General features: G+C 46.9%; 3 protein-coding genes across 4 annotated transcripts in view; 2 read left to right on the top strand and 1 right to left on the bottom strand.

Moving 5' to 3' along the window:
• The window catches only part of LOC119373898 (hypoxia-inducible factor 1-alpha), a 213,285-nt gene extending 201,532 nt beyond the window's left edge, over positions 1-11,753 (top strand). The window contains exons 9-15 of the mRNA XM_037643956.2: positions 53-142; positions 1,355-1,647; positions 2,164-2,303; positions 3,106-3,312; positions 4,317-4,555; positions 4,814-4,914; positions 6,178-11,753. Of these exons, the coding sequence (XP_037499884.1) occupies positions 53-142; positions 1,355-1,647; positions 2,164-2,303; positions 3,106-3,312; positions 4,317-4,555; positions 4,814-4,914; positions 6,178-6,348 (1,241 nt within the window). The 3' untranslated portion in view covers positions 6,349-11,753. The remainder of the gene's footprint in view (positions 1-52; positions 143-1,354; positions 1,648-2,163; positions 2,304-3,105; positions 3,313-4,316; positions 4,556-4,813; positions 4,915-6,177) is intronic.
• Positions 11,754-16,181: 4,428 nt separating this feature from the next.
• LOC119374457 (uncharacterized) lies at positions 16,182-17,840 on the bottom strand. The gene has a single exon (XM_037644558.2). The coding sequence runs from the start codon at positions 17,620-17,622 to the stop codon at positions 16,423-16,425; it is 1,200 nt and encodes a 399-aa protein (XP_037500486.1). The 5' UTR covers positions 17,623-17,840; the 3' UTR covers positions 16,182-16,422.
• A 4,511-nt stretch (positions 17,841-22,351) lies between these two features.
• Positions 22,352-22,886, top strand: part of LOC119373659 (protein sprint) — a 42,678-nt gene continuing 42,143 nt past the window's right edge. For both annotated transcript variants that reach the window (XM_049410776.1, XM_049410777.1), the window contains exon 1: positions 22,352-22,645. The gene's annotated coding sequence lies outside the window, so the exon portion shown is untranslated. The remainder of the gene's footprint in view (positions 22,646-22,886) is intronic.

Below are 22,886 nucleotides of genomic sequence, written 5' to 3' on the forward strand. Positions count from 1 at the left end.
TTCTCTGGTCAACCCTGGTTTCTCTTTTTTTTTGCCTTTTTTGTGTTTGCAGTGCTGAGAGAGGAATCTGAACCTGAGGACCTGACCCACTTGGCACCACGGGCTGGCGACGACACCATTCCATTGGAGGGTCTGCCTTCTGGTACGCACTCACTCTAACGATGTTAACATTAGAAAAGTTTCAGCGACGTCCCTCCCATATAGTATCTTTTAGCATGGGCTGCACTTGCAACCACATTTGCTCTGCACTGCAACTAAAAGAACATCTAAAATGACGGTATTAGGTAAAATGAAGGTTATAAGCAAACCTACTGTACTACACTTAACCTCAATGTAACGAACTCTGATATAACGAATTATCGGTTATAACGAAGTAAATTAATAGTCTTGTCATAGTGTTACAGAAAAAACGTTTATAACGAATTTTCGGATATAACGAAGTTATTTTCGTGGCAGATGTTACTTTGTTATAATGAGGTTTGAGTCAAATAGTGAAGAAATTTGGGTGAGTTGGTGAATGAGCACAACGGAACCGCGCAAATTGACGAGGCACAAGGAGGAAGAGAAGTTACCCTGCCATGTCACCTATGTGCAGAGCTATTACTTCCAGTACTTGCGAAGCTAAGTGCGAATTAGGGGAAAGTGTGTATTGTTCGTTCTGAAACTGTGCCCTACTTGGTGTGAATTAAGCATTTTGTAATCGCAGCTACTGTACATTTCGTAAGTTCAAGTGCCGACCTTCATGGCAAATGACTGATTGGAAATATTAAATGGATATGCAGCTGTGCTTTCAAAGGGGCGAGTGATGTAGTTTTTGGGATGCTGAACACACTGTAGAATTGATAAAATCATTGAAGAGGAAGCGTCGATGCTCCGGAACAAGACATTCAGCATCCTCACTGTCCCATAGAAAAGGCCTTTTAAAGTTTTCTCATTATCTTGTTTGCAGTCTTAAATTCTTTGTAATGCATTACCGGCGGGGAGATTACATACCAAGCCCGCTAATTTAGCCTTGCATTCTTCAAACTGCGACATTTACAAATATGACTTTTTTTTTTTTACCTGCCATGGTGCTTGATGCTGACTAACTCACGTGATTGAATCCCAGCTGCGGCGACCGCATTTCGATGGAGGCGAAATACTAGAGGCCTGTGTGCTTAGATTTAGGTGCATGTTAAAGAACCCCAGGTGCTTTAAATTTCCGGAGCCCTCCGCTATGGCATTACTCATAATCATATTGTGGTTTTGAGACGTAAAACCCCAGCAATTATTAATCATATTAGAAATGCAAGTCCTGGGACTTCAGCAGCAGCCTGACATATTGGCAATCGCATCCTCCCTCCTTCCCATGCAGATGTGCTTGGCGACGCATTCTCACTGTCGGACATCTATGGCGACGAGAACAAGCTGTTGCCGGACTACGCGCTGCTTCCTCCCGAGGAGGACTGCCCGCTGGGTCGGAAGGACCCCTTCCTCAGTTACCGGGACGACAGTGACCCTCTGTCATCGCCGGGATCGTGCGGCACGCCGCCGTCTTCAGACGGAGAAGGGCGTTGCAGCAGTTGCTCGGACGTTCCCAGCATCGAAAGCCCCGTGGACCGGTTTGCCGGCCTCGAGCTAAAGCCCGAAGGGCATACAGATCTCCAGGTCGGTTTGTTAATCCGGTGTCGTCTGCTTTTTGTGTCTGACGGCGTTTTTCACTGGGAGATTTAGAGTGGCTATCAAAATCCTGGAGCGAGCACTTGGACTGCACAGAATCTGCCAGTGGAGAATGTGAATGCTTCACTTGAGATCGGGCTGGTAGTTCTTTATGCACATGTGTTCCATCACTGGAAGTAGTACTACAACGCATCTTAGATAATGTGGAAGTGCCAAAAGCGTGGCTGATGTCTGAATATGATAAATGTGCTGCAAAGCTCCAGGTGTCGATTTGACAGAAGCAGTAAAGCGCAGGTGTTGTTTTCACAGTGCTCTTTCGTAGGTCAGGGAGTTCAGACTTCCTCTCGTTGCCAAATGTGAAAAAGTAAAGTGTTGTATGTGACTTGATGTTTTACGCTAACAGTACTTAATTAGTTGTTCGTGGCTCTCTTGTTGTAGTGCATGTGACGCTAATTCTTTTCTCTCTCTCTCCCTCTCTCTTTTTTTTTTTTTGCTTCTTTATAGGACGATGACTTTGACATGCGAGCACCGTACATCTCCATGCACGGAGATGACTTTCCGCTGCTCAGTCCCGACTCAGTCATGTGGGGGCCCCAGGACTCGTCTCCCGGGAGCTCGTCCAGTCGGAGCTCTCTCTGCAACAGGTGTGCTCACTGTGTTGAAAACTCTCTGGCGTTGAAAGGGTCATGAACCACCCCTTGGGCTTGGTGATAAAATCCATTCTGCAGAAAGCAGACACTGCTATGAACAGTGCAGCCAAATATTGCAGTCGTGCACGGCAAAGAGAGTCTAGAAGCGGAGCACGGAATTGCCATTTCCTCTGGTGCCCTCTTTTCATACAGAGGCCTGTGCTCACTCTTTCCGGAGCTGCCGGCAACTGCTGTTTGACGTCGAACAGCAGATAACATGTTATTGGCCAATAGCCGACATAAATAAAGTTCGGCATTTGGATCAGATGCGCTTCCTGCCATGGGGTGCCGCCACGTGTCGGCGCCATGCTCCATAGCCTGCTAACATTACAAAGTAGTCACACTCGCACGCACAGGAATTGCAACGGGAGAGGACAAGTCACATTTTGTCACGTGCGCTCAAGGCCGTGACGCACGCTGACGTTACTTCTTTCCCCCGTGCCATCCCTGCCTGTGTAGCTTTCACCGCGCTCGTCGGAATGAGAGAAGAAAGTGGTGCTTAATGCGGGCGACAAACCTCTGTAATTCTGCACATTCTTTATGGATTCCAGAAATTTTTGCAGCAATCGATTCGTGAGGCAACGAACTCCGATACTAAGGTCATTAGATGACTACCGGGAAATGTGGTTCAGAACCCTTTCAAGGAGTCTACGTGTTATTGCACTCAAGGCCTCGACCCACATTAGCAGCTTGTGTCATTTCAACCCTCCCTGCCTGGTTCCGTAAAGTAAAAGAAATCCCTGGACACTGCTTGCAGCCCGACATTCTTCGGCACCTCGTCGTCTCCTCCGAGGCCAACGTTAGGGTCCCTGGGACCCAACCCAAAGTCCAGCCTGGCTGCCCTCCTGGTAGCCGAACTCCCACCACCTTCATCGAGGTCACGGGAGTGGACCAAGCACCGAGCACGAACGAACCACCCCAGGTCAACGGGAGTCTCTGGGTCACATCGGCAAGACTTGTCAAGGTAATGGGATCAACTGGCAACATACAGTCCAGTACGTTGTTAGAGGGAACAGTTGGCCATTAATGAAAGCAGTGCAACGAAGTTTTTTTTATCCCCGTCATATAATCAAACGAGCATACAGTTACACCTGACGAATTTGTCTGTAGGTTTTTGCATGTATTTCAGTAATAATCCATTGGCAAATGGTCCACTGTTCACTTTAACAGGGCATTGGACTCCACAGATGTGCTTAATATGACTTGCAACACTCAGCTCAAATATTGCGCAGGCCTTAAACTTGCCCACATTTCCACAACTAAATGATATCTTCTCAATTGGGATCATCCTAGAACTGGAGAACAGCATTTAGTTGTGGAAATAAGGGCTAGTGGTAGCAGTGGGTGATCTTACAGCTCGTAAGATCACGCGCTTCCTGTTGCGAGTCATATTGAGCGCGACTGTACGTGGATGGTTTACTCACATCTTTCGCAGGTATGGCAGTGCCTAGAATCCGCAATCTGATTTAGGATTTGCTTTTCATAAAGACAATGCAGGTAGCGGCAGTGGTGTGCCTCGTTAACTAATGTTACTATCTACGAGCACAATTTGTCAACTTCAGTTTTCTTTTGACAAGAGTGCTGTATACGGTATACCGTGCTGTGTTCTCAATAGCTTGTCTAAATAGAATGTGCATACTATTTCTTGTTCATTTTGTATGGGCTCGGGTTATTTGCTCTGTGGATACTGTATTCAAATTGGAACCTACTCCTGCATGAGCCCGAGGAGGGCCTGCTGTATTGTAAAATAAATGCAATAAGTAATAATACTCAGAGGAAACACTTGCAAAATATCGCATTTTGCGGTAAGGGCACCTGTGCATGCACAAGAAATGACCACTCCATAACTGAATAGATTAAAATAACTGCGGCTCGTGCACTTGGAGAGGGAGTAATCCAGTGTTTTTGAAGCCTTCAACATAACCAAAGTTGCGTGTAAATGAGATCCGTATCACCATCGACTCGTAGGTCAGCACGATTGACACATCCACACCAACAACTGCACCAGTCGGTGACGAGAGGCCACCTGACACGGGGTCTGTCGGCGGCGAGCGACGGGCGGCCGCACGCATACGTGACGACGGCGCTGGAGCAGAAGATGGGGATGCCGTCCCCCCCGGACCCACCGCCAAAGCGCGGCTCCACGGAACGGGCCCTGGGGGCTGGGCAGCTGGCCAGCCCCAAGAGGATGCGGATAGACCTGCGAGGCAAGTGCCCCTCAACTTCATTGCTGGAATTTCATAATGGGGAGCCCATAACTAATAGATTGTTAAGCATAGTAAAAAGAGAAAGAGACAGATCGGAAGCCAAACTATTAATAAAATGCCTGTGGACGAGTTGTACGCGATATTGGAGCAGTATCTACAAGGGCTCGTAATTGCCCTGGTTTTCTTATTACCAGTCTTTAAATAATGCATAAGCAGCATTCCTCCTTTCTCAAGCCTTACGTACTATCTTCATTTCAGGCCTGCAGCTCCAGAACAAAGACAGCGTGCTGCTGAACTTGCTGGTAAATGGAGAAGACGCCTGCCATGGATACCTGTGCCAAACCTTGCGCTATGACAAAGTGAGTCTTAAGTGTTTGGAGATAGTTCTAGATTCAGTTAAAAATTTCATATAGCCGGGATATTTTTCTTGCGTTAAGAAAAGCATTAAAGAAAGTGTAAAGAGAAGCACTAAAGCATTAAGGAAAGAAGTCAGAAGTGCTTCAGTGCTACCTAAGAACATCCAAAGTTAGTCGATTTCCCTATCCTAAGTGACATTTTTAGATCTGTATTTTAAGCTCTGGAATGGCACTTCTAGCATGAAACAGTGTCTTTGTTCACATGTTTTCCCACTCCACAAAGTCGGACTTGGCAGGTGAACCGATCTCTCATTTTATGGCAGTCTTCAGGCGGGCAGTCTGTTGGGTCTACCATCATTATAATTAAATTTAGCGCAAAAGATTAACACACACACAAGAAGAAACACTACAGGCGAGGACGAGCGCTCGTCCTCGTTTGCCGTGTTTCTTCCTGTGTGAGAGTTAATTTTTAGCTCTACATTTGCTTTTTGATATGGCACACTGCCATAACAACAATATTTAATATTGCAAAGATGGTGATTTCAATTGATGCACCCAAAGGGATACGGGTGCACAGGTTTTTAGAAGCTCTCGTCCTCTTTGGAAGCCGAAGTGAACAATGCCGAAGTGAGCCATTTCTACACAACAGCAGGTTATTGCGGTGGCTATTGATGACGTCCAAATCAAGATTTTTCTCTCCTGGGCATCCTCGTTTAATTTACGATTTCAGGTTTGATATGTTGCAAGATCGTGACAACAGGCCAGAAGTGGTTGACATCACCATAATTGGTTGTGACGGCAGCATAATTGGTTGTGACATTACCATAATTGGTTGTGACATTACCATATTCCAATACAATCCAACCAGATCACAGTGCCTACTAAGGTGTTACAGTGGCTACATAGGTACGCAGACCAGTCTTTAAGGGAGCTTTGAATCTTGTACTACAGTAGATGCTCTTAAACGGAAGTTGCTTAGATCAAAATGCTGGTTAAACGGATCAGCTGCCCACAATTTGGTTCGGATATGCTGCTGCACTGCAATAGATCGTTCTCAGTAAATGAACGTCCCGTTAAATGAAACGCATTTTCCTGGCCCCTTTGTGGTTCTGTTTAATGAGATTCTACTCTAGGCTGCAAGTCATTCAAGCTCTCTATGCTTTCCGATGCGCTGCATTGTATCGGTTTTCGAGATACAACTGACACACTCCGAGCGCAGAATTTCGCGAATTGACCGTGCTGTTTTTCTGTTTTTGCTCTGCGCAGAGGTGCCCGCCGTCGTCTCCACGTCCCGCTCCTCTCCTGCTGGACGAGCCTATTCCAACGTTGCAGGACCTGAGTCAGCTGGATGCCGAGGTCAACGCCCCGATCCAGCAACTGCTCACTGGCGAGGACTTGCTCAGTGCCCTCGACCAGTCGGTGCCTGCACTCGTCTGAGCAAGCGGCCCGCACATCCCAGCTCCCTCCCTTCTTCCCTTCCTTCCCTCTTGTCCACCTTCCTTCCCGCTCGACCCTCGACCGCCGTCTCAAGACACCCAGAAGTCCGGGGGAAGAGGCATCCATCTTCGCATCTTGCCCTCGCCAACTGAGGCAACAAAAACACCGTCATCGGGAAGACGCCGCTCGCGTGGAAAACGGCATTGCCCGCGCATTCGGAGAGAGTCGCAGAGTGCCCCCCACATTCCGAAAAACGAGGCGCTTCTTCAAATTCACGGCGGCGAACCAAACAACTCCTCGGCGCCCTCCGTTTCAAGAAACGTCGCGCTGCTGTTTTGCTGGCCACCTGCGCAGTTTTGTCTTGTTCTTTGTTGTCCGTCATCCGCGTGCACTGTCTTCTGGCAGGCAGCCCCATTTCGTTTTTCTCTCTCTCTCGCATGCCCTCCATTTTCTCTGTGACGCACTTCGACGGGGCACGCGAGTCGCTCTCTCCCGAGTTCTCAAAGAGCACTCCCGCGAACCACCCCCCCAAGCGTGCCGCGTCAGCGGAGTGCTCTTTCGGATTGCTCCGCCACATTCGGAAGCGCCTCATTCAGCAGCTCGAAGTGTGCGTAATCCAATCCCACTCGGAGGAACCTTCGCTTTCTCCTCTCTCGCTGCCGCCATCGCAGTGGCCGCCGGGCCGTCTCGCAAAGTGACAAAATAATTCTACTGCCACACACTCTTTGCCACTGCCTCCGCGCGTCTGACAAAAATGCACCTCATTCGCAGATGCCGTTTTCAACATTGGGAGGCCGCGTGCCTCGGGACACAGGATCAAAGAGAGCTTTGGCATGTGGACATTTCGCTTTTCGGCTTTTTTTCGTCTCGCTCTTTTGTCTTCTCACCTTCATTCGAGCCTCACCTGTCACGCGACGCCCGTGTCTGCTTGGTATAAAAAAGGTGCTGCTTTTCATCTTGAGTCTTTTTTTCTCTTTGATGTTCGATTACGTTCACTACTGTCTTTGTCTTCGATTTTAGGGCTGAGCTTTTCCTCTTTAGCTGCACAGCGCGAAGCTGTGAGCTTTATGTAAGCCACATACGATTGGCTTACACGAGCGAACACCTGTACATAGCTTGTTTTTCTTCGGGCCTTCGTTTCCCCCCGAGTTTCTCCCTTCCCCTCGTTCGTTTGTTTATTTTTTCTTCGTGCCACATGTATCACTTCATCCTAGAGTACAAATCTCACGAGGTCACTGTGGGCACATATGTTTAAAAAAGAGTGGTCAGGTGGTTCTCATAATCGGCTGTTCGACGACACCTGCAACGACGCTCTCGATGAAGAAGAGCGCGCTGCTCCGATATACGACAGCTGCAGTTCGTGTTTCCACGCCATCTTGCCAGTGTTGTCGCGGATACATTTGCTACGAGGCTAAAAACTGACGCTCCCGACTTGTCAAATTCCAGTTGTAAAGTGTTGAACCGTTTATTAGATGTCGAGAAATGCAGCTTACAACAAATGTGTCCTCGCTTCTTTTGCATTCAATGTTGGCCAGGCCATGACAGTAGCTTGCATGCATGTGCAAGGAAAAAAAAAAGATGATGTTGGATGCTTCGTATTAGTGCTGCTTTTGATCGCGTGAAACCTTGGTGGTACGATGGATGCGCTGCATCAAAGGATGTTACGAGCACAGTGATTATGTAACAGCAGCGAATTACAAGGCTCCAATAAAAAATATTTTTCTCTTTCTCTTGTAGCCCTTTGTAGGCTGGAATGTGAGGTTATGTTCCAAATTCTGAGAGTTTGTGATGTGCTGTTTGTAAACTGTGGCTGTAGCATATCCAGCTGTGCCAAGCAGCATATCGAGTCCCATGAACAGTGCACTGTTTACTGTTCACATTGTGCTTGTTTTGAAGCTGTCAAGTGTGCTGCCATAGTGATGTCTAAAGATAGAGCAGAAAGACATTGAACAAGCTGGTTTATGCAATTTAGCTTTATAGATGGGATTGTTACACTCCCTCAAAAATTAAGTTTTGCTAATTGATATTGGCCAGTCTTTTTACCTCATTTAACTGTGCTCAGTGGTCAAAGTGACCACCTGCAGATTTCTGCATAGTCAAACACTATTTTATTTCTGCATAGTCAAACACTATTTTGATAGAGTTTAAAACGTTAAATGATTACTGGATCTAACGATACATAAACTATAGCCAGCATTGTACATGTATGTTAGCTATGCCAGGTACGCAGTAACTTACGCTGCGATGACATGTCTGGCACATTTGGATTCAGTTTCTGGAGATCTTATCTTTGGCAGTCAACGTGCTTGTGTCACCCACAGCGAAAGAGTACAGCATTGTTGCCTTCTTGTTTCCTTCATTCCTCAATTATAACGATTCTTGGCAGTCTCGAAGACTGAGGCTGAAATAAAAGAAAGCTCCAGTAGTGTGCTGTTCCTTGCTTGTTCAATAAGTACTGAGAACGTGCACTGGAGCAGTGCAAATGCTGAGAGATTTAATTGTATTACAGCCATTTCTGCTTGCTGGCTTGGATAGCCAACCGTTATTTTCATCGGTAACGACGTAAAACTTTGAAAACGCTGTGCATTTTTGACAATCTTATTCTAATCTTATTCTCTGCGCTTCACCGTGGATATTAGCGCTAAAGCTGAATGTGGCAGGATGCTGCAAATACAGTGTTGCCACATAAAAAAAAATACCCAAAAGTCTAATTGTCGAAACTCGGCAGAACTACCTGTAAATGCAACAACGTGGCTCTGACGGACGACAGCCGCAGCCGCACGTGTGACCGTACCATCAAGGTTTCACTTGCTGACGTACATTTAGTGTTGTTCAGGCCTAGCTTTTAAGCATACTGTATAGAAACAGAAAAAAAAAGTTATTTCACTATATAGTAGAAGTCGCCGTAGCCATGTCACCGCTGACCTGTTGCTCAGCTGCTAGTCGTGTCTTTTTTTTTCTTTTTTCTTTTTGGAAGAGTGGATTATCGGTACTCGTAAATCTTGGGTAAAACAAATTTCTGAGGACTGCACCGTCTGTTGAGCACACTCAACCAAAGTGCCTGGTCTTGCGCAGATTCAGCGCACACAAAACGTCCAAGACTTGCACGCCGCGGCCGCGTGCCTATTTTTCTCGAGACGATCTTTCCTTTTGCAGCTGGAACCAGTCCACCCGCGTGACGGTCACGCGGCTGTAAGTCACGCTCGATAAAGGAAGTGCATCACCGTTCGGTTACGTGACAATGTCGGCGCAGCACGCTCCCGCCATGGGCGGTTCAGTATTTGGCAAGCATTGCTATACCACGTACAACTAACACTACACCTGCCGACGACCTTGGATACAATGCCAGTTGTGACATTTTAGTCCGCCGATGGGAAGTGACTGTCACGAGAATGTAAAACGGGCGTAATCATGACGGTCACGTGGGTGGACCGGTTCCCGTTGTGAAAAAGATTGTGCCACTTTTCTCATGTGACGCAGCAGTAGACTACCGTTAACTCAACTAACTGTGATCACCAGGCAACAGAGTACCGCCTCGACCCCAAAGCTCATGCACGCTTCACTCTTTGTCAAGAACGGAAGCGCATTGAAAATTTTCGGTGCAAAGTGTGTGCATTATTCTTTTGCACATTCCGTCAAGCGTGTTAATAGTGCAGTGCTGTATGTGCTGTTATTTCAGGAAATGTTATTAAAGTCGTTGATTAGAAGAAGGAAAAATAATGTATAATAAAGCTCTATTCTGTATGAATGTTTGCGTAGTGCTCTAAAAAAACTGGCATGCCTCAGCGCAGTTGCAATCCCTGTGACAAATGTGCTCATGCTTGTGAAAAGCTTCAGAGTTTGTGTTTCGTGGTGACCATTTGCGAGATGCATTGCAAGCATCCTTCGCAACTGTTTGCTTTCCCGAAGTGCAAAGCATGAAAGAGAAAACAGAGCAGTTAATTACTTTCTTTCTTGTGTTGGAATTCACGCAGGACTTGCGAAATAGTGACATTGGCACATTGTTTACGCTGCGAGATTGGCTTCACTCGCATCACAGACCTCTCTCAGCTTTAACCGAGCAAACCAATGAGGACAATATGGTTTCGCGTATCCGTCAGTTTCGCATCCGTACGCCTCGTTCAAACCGCTACAGTGCAAATCAAGCGCAGCGCTTGGTGCAACGCAGTGCTTGACTTATCAGTAGTCTACTGTACCTTGATGTGAGCTTGTGGGGCTCGGTGCAAGCGCGCACGAAGCTCCCGAGCCGTTTACCCTGGGCTCGCAGTAACGTTAGTATCTGTCGAAACTGCCGCGTTGCTGTTGCACAGCTAATGCCGCACAGCTTCGCTAAAGGAGCTCTCCCGGGTGTTACAGTAAGGCTGGGCGATATTGTCTTGCAATTTGGGGTGTGGAATGTTCTTCGGAAGGCACGCGAGTGTTTTATGATGAGAACCTGACCTCAGAACCTTGTTTTGTTTTTTTTTTCCCTCATCTGTTATATTTTGTCTTATAGACTGTTGTGTACATAGCCACACCTTTGTATTGTTTTGTTTTCTCTCTCGAAACTGCTGCGAGCCCCCCACCCCACCATTCATCGGAAGAGAAAGAGAGTTTGTTGGCTGCCACCCGATGTTGTGGCGGCAGATTGTTGTTAACATTTCAGGCCCGATTGTTTTACCTGATTCTAGTGTTGATATGTTTTTATGTGCAGAATGTAGTAGCGGGTCGGTTAGGCTACGCGGCTTCCCTCAACTTCTTTTTTTCTCTTCCCGTAGAGTGTCACCTCTCAGGAAAAACGCGAGCAAAAAAAATACGGCAGTGTACATCGAAAGTTTCTGTCTAGTGAGAGCGAGGAGCCATTTTTGTTGGCTAGCAGAGATATAAATATAAATATCCATGTGCGTATTCCCGACAATTTTTTTCCGTGTTTCAGTGTGCTGACGTAGGCTTTATCTTTTGTTTGTTTGTTTCTCGCGTCGTACACGTAGACTGTCTCGGGCAGTTTTTCCATTTCTTCGTTTTTGTCATCGCCAACGGTTACAGGGAGATGGCTGCGCATCTCCTTGTTTCATCCACAGCCATGGATAAAACCTGCCCGACAAAAAGTCATTTGGTCTCTCCATGGACTTGCATTTTTTTGTTTACACCTTATTACCTTGCTTCGAGCAGAGTGATTTCACTTCTGCAGCTTAACAGATGGCATGGACTACATGATGTGACGCATATATATCGTACCATCAAGCAAAATGTTTTGAATGGTATTTTTGTCAGGCCGAAACTTAAAAGAAAAATATGACAGGAAAGCAGAGTTGTTGCATATTGTTAACTGTACGGACACCCACGCATCAATACTCTTGCATTACACAAGCTGTTGTAAAGTACAATGTAGTTACAATGAAAAATAAAAGTATCTTTTCCATTTAGCATGCTTGTGCTCGTTTTCTTGACTTCTGAAAGTAGGCGAGACCTGTAAATGTGGTCTTGCCATCTTTACTGTACCTCAGGGACGTAGCCAGAAACTTAGTTTGGGGTTTTTCGAAGATATACCTTCAAAATGTAAAAATTTCAAGGGGATGTGGGGTTGAACAGCCCCAAGCCCCCTCTCTGGCTAGGTCACTGGTGTACCTTATCAACTAGCTATTCTAACCCCCGCATTTAGAAATGCAGCTTCACCTTGAAGCCATAACTTGAATGCCTGACAGCATCGTAACACCTGTTGTTAACGAGCCCAAGGAAATACAATGAGTGTTTTCGGCATGTGCACATCTAACGTTCTTTTATACGTTATCTTGAAGCCACATTCAAGTTAACGCTTCAAGTTCACTTGCATTTCTGAATATGGTGGTCAGTTAACATCAGTGCAAGAAATTTGGGCCCTTGGAAGCACAACAACAGCCTTTTGTAGTAGTCTGATATAGACTGTTCTTGCTAATGCTTGCTACCATGAATAGAATTGGCAAACTGCATAATATAAAGCAAGGCGTGGGTACTGACTCGGTGACATTTTTAGTGTGTTGTGTGTGTGGCTCTCATTGGCAGATCTGCACAAACTTTTATGCGCAAATAGTTTAAATACAAAATATTGCCAGGCATGGAAAGATGGAAAGCAGTATCAGCATGCTACACTTTTTCTGACTGCTGAACCTAATTACGAGATTTATAGCGCGGAATTTCTACACAAGGGACAAAGGAACACGACAAGCACAAGCGCTAACTTGTTGCTCTAAGACGAGCACAAGCGCTAAGTTAGCGCTTGTGCTCGTCGTGTTCCTTTGTCCCTTGTGTAGAAGTTCCGCGCTATAAATCTCGTAATTATGGATTACCAACTAGCCCGAAGCAATGCCTTGCTGAACCTAGATATACACGCCAACTTACTTCCTGTTCAAGGTTTGTCCAGGCTTCACAGAGAAGAATTCAAGGGTTTTCAAGACTCCGTTAAAAGCTTCTTCCAAGGGTGCAGAGCGCCATCGCATGCAGCGTATCTTTACTGTAGCCACATTTCCAAAATTCTACAAATAGCAAAGGAATTGCAAAAAATATGTTGGGATCCGGGCTTACTGGGACTTTCTTGTATTGGATGATGTTCACGAGTTCCCCCTTTTTACTTTTTGAACAAACAAACATTGGCACGAGAGAAACGAACTTCAGCTTCGTGCATTGCTTGCTTGACAAAAGGGCAGAAAAAGAACAAAAGCACCGGAATTGACGAAGGTTTCGGCATGAAGTGTTGATCACAAGATGATCCAAGAGAAAAACTAGGAAAGTGAGGAGGAACAAGAATGAACTTTATTCGGTAGAGTGAGCTGAAAAAAAATTATGCGCAGCTTCAAATGACATAACATCGCAGAGGCTGATTAAACAGCATAGCTGGTGGCATCAGTAATAGCTTGGCCATTGCCGAACTGTCCCAGAACGAACGCGACGGGATGCGAGGCAAACGTGGGTGTACAGAGCTATTGTTTATGCAGAACACTAGTAATAACCCACGCAAAGTTACAGCATTGTCCAATCCATGTATCAAAAATGTTCCCTGCTATTGAAGAAGCAGCCACAAGACACATTCACAGATGCATAAAGAAGACACAACACAAACACTCACACTACAGTGCTTGTGTTCACCGTCTACTTTATGTGTGCGTAAATGTGTATTTTGTGCACTGCTTCAGAAATATCGTGGATCAACAACTAGCCATCAGTAAATATTAATTAATGTTCACTGCCACTTTTGATGTCGGCACTCTGCCTCTCCAAGTCAACTGCAGTGAAGTGATAGTGGTAGTGCTTCTCCAAACATAACTGCAATTACTACCTGCATCATTACTACTTGCATGGATACTACCGCAGTTACTACTTGCATGGATAAATGAGCAAGGGGTATCAGAAAATAAAGCAAGGGCCCTATTCGCACTAAGTAATCACAAATTTTCTTTGTCATGACAAATGGCAGCAAGAATAGTCGTGCAGTGCCGAGTACAACCTGTGCCTTAATCCTTCGATAATGAATTACCAGTAAGCCAAGCTACGTTGTAATCTCCAGATGTGATGCATCAGAGTTCGTTTGTATTGTTTCCAAAATTGAGAGCATGCTGACCCACCATAGAAAGCAAGTAAGGTAATCTTGGAAACCCTTTTAGAGGTATTACTCATGAGATCCAAGGATCTTCAAGGGGGAATATTAATTCCAGGACATTAATGCTGCCTTGAAAAACATAACTTTTCAATTTTGAAGGTTTTCAAGGCATTCAAGGAACTGTACACACCCTGTAAACAGCTTATGAGCAAGGTTAATGAGCTGCTCACTCAGTAACATTTATGCAATAAAATTTATGCAATGCGAAGTATATTTGGATGGTTATAATGCAGTTTTTAGGCTGTATTGCCATCACTACCATTGCAAGGTAGCAACATGCAGGAGTTGTGAGCTTCGAGGAGCACGCAGCATTTGTCAGAGACTTGCACGAGTGAAAGGCCTCCTACTATGATTGCTCAACTGAATCGAAAGCACTATGTCTGCTACCGCAAAGAAAATGGACACTATGCTAGGAGCTGCTTGGCACATAGCCGCTAGGCTAGGTATGACTATTCTTCATTTTTAGTAGGGATGGGCGAATATTCGGGCGTTTCGAATATTCGAACGAATGTTACAGTATTCGAATTGGCTTCGATACGAATTTAGATTAGTAGTCGAAATTTCGAAGTATTCGAAATGAACGAATATATGTATACATTTCACCGCACATGACCCCCTGTAAAGGCTGGTTTCACTGCAGCATCTGGTTGCTGCGCCCTGAAACAACCCATCCAGGAGAAATCTGCACTGCCGCAAAGCCACACTTCAAGGTTAAATGTACTAATTTTTTTAAGTTTAAGAACGTGTTATATGGCCTTATATGCGCTAAGTACAGCAATTTTTAATTGTAACGTCCACTTATAACCCTACTGCTATTCAAATCTTGATAATATTCAAGGCTGCTTCATTTCAAACCAAAAAAGTGACATTCACTCATACCTAGTTCCAATCCTTAAAAATATTGTGCAAGGGTCATGACAAAAATGCTCATTTTTCTTAATAATATGCGGTAAATACTATTCGAGCTATTCGATTCGAAATTATTCGATCAAATCACTATTCGCTTCGGATTCACTTCGAACCTCAAATTCACTATTGGCCCATCCCTAATTTTTAGTGGACTGGAGGTGAGTAGTGGGGTGGTCTCTCCCAATTTCTGCGGCACATACCCGCTTCGCTATGCTGCAAACGTCAGCTACTACGTTCAAGCTCAGCTTTAACAGCTCTGCTGTAATAAAAGAAAGAGCCAGGCCCGCACGGAAAACGCAGGACAATCACAGAAAAAGCTGGAGGAGTGGCCTTTCTAGAGCCTGTTGCAAACTCTCTCGGGGCGACTACTGCAAATACAGTTGCGAGAGAGACAAAACTTTATTTTTGTCCTTGCTGGGGTCAAGGGAGGCGGGGGCCGGGAGACTAGCCCTACCAGAGCCCCCCTTCCTCGGGTGGCGGTCAGACCATGGGTGACCCATCATCAGAGCAGCTACCCTCCCGATGAGCCCGGCAGGCTGAGGACGAGGAAGTAAGAGTCCTGGTGCGGTCACGCAAAAGACAGAATGGTCGCGTATGGTGAAATTCTCATGCATTACCGTAGGGGCAAGATTGAAGTATCCACACCCTGACAAGTCGTTAAATAAATACAGTTGTGAGGCGTCCACTACACCATAAACAATCATAATTTTGTGAAGTAGGGAAGTTAGTACCCATTATGCCATTATTCGTCAATCTGTGGAGAAGCAAGGCACCAGCTACACATCTGTAAGGCATTGTGCACTTTGTTGGTGCAGTGGCTGATGAGGATGAAGAATTATAACTGAGCCCTTTGTAATGGGTTGGAAGCGTTAAACGGCGCACTCATTGCGCAATTCGCATTGTGTGATGTGTGCTGTTATTTTACACTCCTGCCATGCTATATTACGTCTGTCAACGTGACTCCTTGCCCGACATGACGCCTGTATAAGGTCTTTTTTGCGAAGGAGCGTCGAGCACTGGCATGTCTCTGTGGTGGAATACTCGACAGCCACGAAGAATGTCTTGGTTCAAATCCTGCTCAAACCCTCTTTCTTCTCGTAGCGCTCCATAACAGTTACGGACATCGGCAGACAACTATGCCACCAAAATCGGCTGTTGTTGTGACCTCATAACAGCTTTCGCTGTAATAAAGCTACAACAATGCACATGTGAACTAACATTATTCACACATGTATGCCTGGTGCACTGTTCCAAAGCTAAGCGCTGCTTGTGGGCAACATGCACCACAGGAAACAGAAGCACACAGAAAAGCTCATAGCACATAAAACTGTTTATTAACGCTTTGCACGAGATTCGAGATTACACAGAAATGTATACAGTAACAAAATTGGCTTTACATCAGCTTGGTGACAGCATGCATATGCAACAAAGTACATAAGCCAATAACTATAAACAAATATACAGGGATGAATTATTACACCTTAAACTGGCGCGCCCCAACGCACATAAAAACACTGCAGTAATGCGAGTAAGAGACGTAGTAAAGGCTCTTATTAAAATTCGTTGTTAAGACACTTCCCAAAATCTTTTATGCGCACACGCGCATTGAGGTTGTGCTGAAGAGAAAAGTCTTGCAGAGGTACTCGCATGTCGGGAGCCCACGGTGCCACCACATAAACGTCACTGGCATTTTGTGACAACTGTTTAGTGGTAGGAATGTCCCTGTTTAATTTCCTCATTGGCGAGTTAGTGAGCTGTTTCCTTCTGAGTACCGTGAAAGTGCCTCCCGAGGGTAGGTGCTTCTTAGCATGATTAATGGCCTGAGCATTGTTCATCAGGCCACAACCACAGGTATCGCACACGGCGTACGCGTGATGCTTCACAAGCAGGTGGTTGAAAAAGCTCGTCTCTGACTGGAACTGCGCAGAGCACTTGCGGCACTGGTAGATGTGGTATGACTGTGGCAAACCGGGCATTGAAGTGTCGAGCTGGCAAGCGGAATGAGATGACCTGTGGGAAGCGCCAGAAGCTGGCGCGGAGTACTGGCGAGTGGCCAAACTCAAGGCATTGGACATGGCGTTGGCAACGGCGTCCGAGCTTGCATCGAGGCTCTGGCCATCTCCGTGAAAGTTGGACTTGTGAATGTGCAGCAGATGCTCGGACGACGCCTGGAACTTGCACTGGTTGCATGCACACTTCTGTTTATTCAGTGACCACCGACTCAGACGCGTGGTGTCCTTCTGGGGACGTGCCAGAGAGATGGACAGTCGCTCTTCCCCATCCTCTTCCTTCGATCTTCCAGGCTGCTCCACGCTTTTTACAGCTGGGCTGTAGAGGTCTTTCCGTTTGGGAACGACCAACTTGGCAGCCTTTCCGGGATGCGCAATCTTGGAATGCTCGCGAATGCTCATCGAGTTGGGTCCCCTGTAATTACACAAACCACAGGCAAACAAGCGCGAGTTGTTTTTTGGCACCGGCTGTACGTCACTGCACGAAGGAGCCTCGGTGCTGCTGGAGACGGGACTATGCTGCTCCTTGCCATGCCATGCAATGACGTCGGCACTGTATGAGGTGAACTGGCATCTGGTGCATGTGTTACGCTGTCCAACATGCACCTTCATGTGAGCACTGCGTTCACTCTGCGCTGAAGATTCGTACGCGCATCCCTTCCACAGACACTGCTGCGAAGGTGAACTGTCTAAAAGTTGCTGCAGTATCTTTATAGCCACGTCGATGAAACCGTCAATCTTCATCTCCTTGGTCTCGAACCTGACTTGCTTCGTCGAGTACTGTCCCGCGACATTGTGCGTCTTGCGCTGGTGCTCTTCGACTTCTTCTTGGCTGACGAAACACTCGTCGCATATGGAACAGTGGTACGGGTAGTACTTCAAGTGAGTGTACAGATGAAGTCTTCAGTACATCGGTGCTTTGGAATCGCGCCGGACACTGGATGCACTGATATGGCCTCTCGATAACGACGCAATGAGCTTCTTGTTGGGATACGAAGTTCGTCACCCACGACTCGAAGTCATCGTTTTCGCAAGTTTTGAAAGTGGGGAACTTTCCAGCGTGGCTAGACGAAAAGTGCTCCTTCAAGTGAACCTTGTTGGTGGTCGAATAACTACACGCTTCGCACTGGATCGGCATGTAGTGAAACTCGTAGTATATGTGCTCCTGAAGCGCATCTTTGTTCAGGAATGTCGCGCTGCAAAAAGGGCAGGAGAGACTCCTTTCCTTGGCAGTGGACGCATAGTGCTTCTTCAACATTAGCTCCAAAGTCTCCGAAATTCGGAGACTAATCTGGTGTGCCGCTACACAGTGGTTTGCAAGTTCGGCCAGAGTCACAACATGGTTCGTGCAGAAAGGGCAGGTTTTCACAGCAGGGGCGAGGGGTGACAACTGACGTGTCGACGACACATCTGGAAGAGCGGCGGACGAGCTGACAGCAAGATTCGAGAGTTCCGGTGATGAGCTGGCCCCACTTGCGGGCCGTTCTTCCGATCCTTGGAACGACTGCACGCACTTTTCAAACTTTTCGACTTGCTGGTTAGTGCGACAGATGAGTCCCAGGGGACTGTCTGGGTGGTGGTTGCAAAGGTGCTTCAGCATTCTCTCACATGTGGGCTCCGAATGGTGACAGATGCCGCACTGCACCACGTCCATGCCGTGATCGATGCAATGGTGCTGAACCAATTGCTGTGGGCTACCTGCAGGCGTATCACAAATAGAACAGATGTACTCCTTAGCCTTCGGATGGGTAGAACCAAGGTGCAACTCGAACACATCGGGGTTAAAGCTCTTAAAGTTGCAGTTTGGAACACTACACCAGTAATGTGTCAGGCTGACACGCTGCGTAGGAATGTCAGCATGTGCAGTATGCCTTGTGGGATTAGTGCACACAAGAAGCAGCAGCTCCAGCCCAGGGTGTGACCACTGATGGTGCAGCTGGACGTGAATGGGCAGTACGGCCCGGTAGAGACAATTCCCGCACTGGAAAACCATATGCCTGTGAGCACCTTCCATGTGTTGCACAAGGACGGAGATGGCATCAAACTTTTCACCGCAATAGATGCAAACGAGCTCTCCCAATTCTCTCACCCGGTGTGACGTGAGGTGGTTAGAGAAATCACTTGTGCGATTGGTCGTAAAGCGGCACTGTCCAACTGTGCACTTATAGAAAGCAAGCAAGCCATCTGAGCCCACTAGATCTGGCCTTAATCGCCAGTGGTACCCCATTTCAGTTGCGCTGTCACCTAGGTGTTGTTTTTCGCACGCTCTGCCATCCTCACCAGCAGTGCTCCTAGGCGACTTGCCTTCGTTAACTCCACTTAACGAATCGCATTCCTGCACGAAGCTGGTGTTCTCGCTGTCCTGCTGTAAGCCACGCGGACCTTCCTGTTCTGCAGCCGTATATGTGCGTATGTGGCAGGTAACGTGATCCCTCAGTTCTTTTCGCGTAAGAAATTTTCTGTCACAGAGTTCACAGCTATGACTAAACGGCTTTACGTGGGCGGTCATGATGTGCCTTTCCAAGGTCCCTTGGTCGACCGGTCCAAAATCGCACTCACACATCACAAGTTGAGCGTCATTGCTAGCTGTAGTGTCAGGACTCAATGAGGCTGGCACGCATGGCTGCAGTTTCTCTGTAACAGAATGTATGGTATGTCCATCTGTCATAGAGGGCACTGAACTGGACTTGAGAACACTGTCCTTGAGGTTTGAATGCAGTAGTGCCATCTGCCTGTCTCTGCGTGCGGTCTCAGACTCGCCAGACACTGTCGTGGTGCTACTCGGCGAAGCACCGCTACTGTTCTGTGCGTATGGCATCACAGCTTTGTCCCTTATCAAAACGTTGCTGCTGTTTGTCACGTTTCTTGATATTACGTGACTGCTGCCATATGCAGCGGAAGGGGGCCTACGAACGTGAAGTTCGCCCCATGTTCTCAACGACGCGGGAAGATGCGAGCCGAAGTTCGACTCGTTCTGGCCCAAAGCAGTCGTCTGAGGCGTGGGTAATGCACGTGTGCTCGCACTGGCTGAAGCAGCCCAGGACAAAGCTGAATTCATACTGTGAGCTCCACTTGTACTGTCCATGACAAATACAGTTCCTCCAGAGCTCTGTTGCTCTGGGATTGGCCTCGGTAGAACCCTCAGCTTCGGCAGTGCACCAGTTGACGCACCACTGGTATTTCGTGACGTAGGCACTAATAGGAGTGCCTTTCAGCTGCAATGTGGTGACCTTTTCCACTTCGAGATGCTGAAATGACAACTATCTGAACGTGTGGTAAACACAGGCGCGGGTTCCTCAACGGTAAACGGCTCCCCAGCTGGCTTTGTTTTTCTCCGTGTAGTCGCAAAAGCTACCGTGCGTTGACTTTTGCGGAACACAACACACAGGACAATCAGTCTCCAAGTTCACAATCTTGTCATCACACCACTGGCGAATCCTTCAGTGATGTTATACGGAATGTGATGACTCCGAATTCGTATTCACCCCGTTTGTCCGCCGGTTGCAACCAGTGTTTCAGGCTGATCCATGTCTGTCAACCAGTCTTGCCTCACAGCGATGTTCTTTTTTCAGGAAGCAAGTCACCCACTATATTTGCACAAACACTCGCTGACAGTTTGAAGACTTCCCGACACTTGTGCAAGTGGCAACAGTCACACACCGTCGATTCTTTCATCCCTTGAGCACAACCGCAACACTGCAAGTACCATCACGCCTCCAGCTGTCCAAGGGAACATGACCGCGCTGCAACGTCTCCTGGTAGTCATCAGGTCCAAGTTCTCTGCGAAACAAAGCAGCGCGACAGTGAAATGCGACTGACTAGCAAGCCTAGCAGATCAAGAGCAGTGCAGTGCACTTGAAAGACACAGACATTTCATAAATGAAGAGAACCTTAAAGTGTTGTAACGATTTGATGCACAGATAACCACGGAGATCTCGATTGAGAGCACGATTGTTTCAAGATTGGTATTGGCGCCGGATGCTGGCGCCGAAGAGTTCCCGCTTGACCTAGATATCAATATTACTTACGCATAGAAAGATCCCTACTGTTCTACATAATCTGTAGCGCTTCCACGTGCGCGATGACTTCTTCAAGCGTGGAGAGTGGCGTGCAAACTGCACTTCACAACAATGCCAAAGACGATACTTCGCCCTCTTGGCGTGAACTACGACTGGCTAATCGCAGATAGACGTTGCTTACGGCTGACTCTGTGGCTCCTACATTCTAGATTAACGTCAAACAAGGGACCCGGTTAGTAATAAAGTGATACTTTACAGAATAAACCGGCCTCGAGCCTGCTACATGGCCAAGTACGTTACTTCGAGAACCGCGGAAATATCCAAAATGAACAAAATACAAACACTTGCTGAAAACATGGCGGCTATGACGTATTTCGAATTTGTTAGGGATTTCTTTTATTATTAGCGTCATGATTATTGCTGTGTCTTTTTCGATATGAGGTGGCAACCAAAAAACAATGATTGAAGTCTACAGCGACCTGATTATCTCTTCCTGATATATACTTATATCTTTTTTTTTTTTTCCTGTGATTTGGTCCTGCCATCTGCAGCACGCAAAAGCATGGCCTTTGAGATTCGTTCACTCATCCAGTGCGGCACGTTGGGATTTCAACGGCGAAGCAAACACCAGTAGTTATTTCCAATATGTTCGTTTAGGTTGTTTATGTTGAAGCAATCCACAAGCGTAGGTCCTGCTGCATTCCACGATGAACTGCTATGCGTTTCAAAAGAACAGAAAAAGAAGCATGAAGAAGTGCAATGCTATGGAGTCATCACCCATGTCACACTTCCAGCATCTAGGGCCGTAGAATCTCGTTGATACTTTTCCGTTACGTGCGCTTTCCCGGTTAAAACGTTCGCGATACCATTATCAAGTGAAATCGCGCGATGTCAGATTGTACGTTTTCATGGATAGTACGCGTTTCTCCCGCCTTTTGTTCAAAACGTATGAACGAGGTTCGTAGTACTTGGGCATTGCACCTGTTAACTCTATTGCACTTTCTTTTTTAATAAGATTTGCGAGTGCAGAGCCTCGCACGACAGCTCACTCAGCCCATTTGTCCCCGTCGAAAGTGTGCTACCAGTGCTACTAGTGCTACCGTGTTACTTCCAGCTCAGCGAGCACACTGCACTCGCAGCAACAAAACGCCACGCTTTTGCACACTGCAAATCATGAGGCTTTTAAATGTACATTGAGTTCATTATTCGTGTGTAGCTGTTCACGCTTGTTGGGTCCATAAGATAACTCTGGGCACGGTGCTCTGGGCGTTGAGTTTACGTCGAACGTTCGAGTCGAGCAGATGCTTTCAGCCAATGAGCGTCACGTATTCAGCGTCACATGCAGTCCTGGGGCAGTGTGTAAAAATGAATCGAACACAGTCGTCCACCGAGTTACGTGTCAGCCTCATGACGTCACTATGGCATCGCGTGACGCATTTCTTTCACACCGCGAACACGAGAACTTAAAATAGGTGAGGGCAGTAGGTAGAGAGGCGACTGTTGCAAGTGCGTTTAGGCCGTTCTCGCACAACTGGGTCGGTGTTTCAGTAGCGAGTGTTTACTGTGTACTCGTCGAAACCCTTATTGATCGTTTTGAGACGGTCAGTTTCGCGGTTACGGTGGCAGTGCGGGCGTTTTCGACAAGCCAAAACTTCTCGTTTTTCGAGTGCAAGCGCAAGTTTCAGCGCGTAGAAATGTCGGAAGCGCTAACGAATCAATCGTGGAGGACCATGAATCACGATCTATAGGTGAGTTTTTTTTTTTTTGTTATTTGCTTGTCACGATGTTATTGTTGCCGCCGTAAAGTCGTACTTTGACTGCTTGCCACCGCACCAGCAAGTCGAAACGTGTGAAAACGTCCCGTCCGCTTTTTGTCGCCGGATACCTACGGCTCGTGCGTTCTGCACCGCTCAGGTGCTGCAGTGATCCCGTATAGGTACCATGCCATCGTGCTGCGGCACAAAAATATTGCGTGTATCCTGCTCGCAG

The sequence above is a fragment of the Rhipicephalus sanguineus genome, chromosome 11 (genome assembly GCF_013339695.2).
Source record: "Rhipicephalus sanguineus isolate Rsan-2018 chromosome 11, BIME_Rsan_1.4, whole genome shotgun sequence".
NCBI lineage: Eukaryota > Metazoa > Arthropoda > Arachnida > Ixodida > Ixodidae > Rhipicephalus > Rhipicephalus sanguineus.

Excerpts from the sequence above, each read along its gene's own strand:
- LOC119374457 (XM_037644558.2), bottom strand. The coding sequence starts at position 17,622 with ATGAAGATTGACGGTTTCATCGACGTGGCTATAAAGATACTGCAGCAA.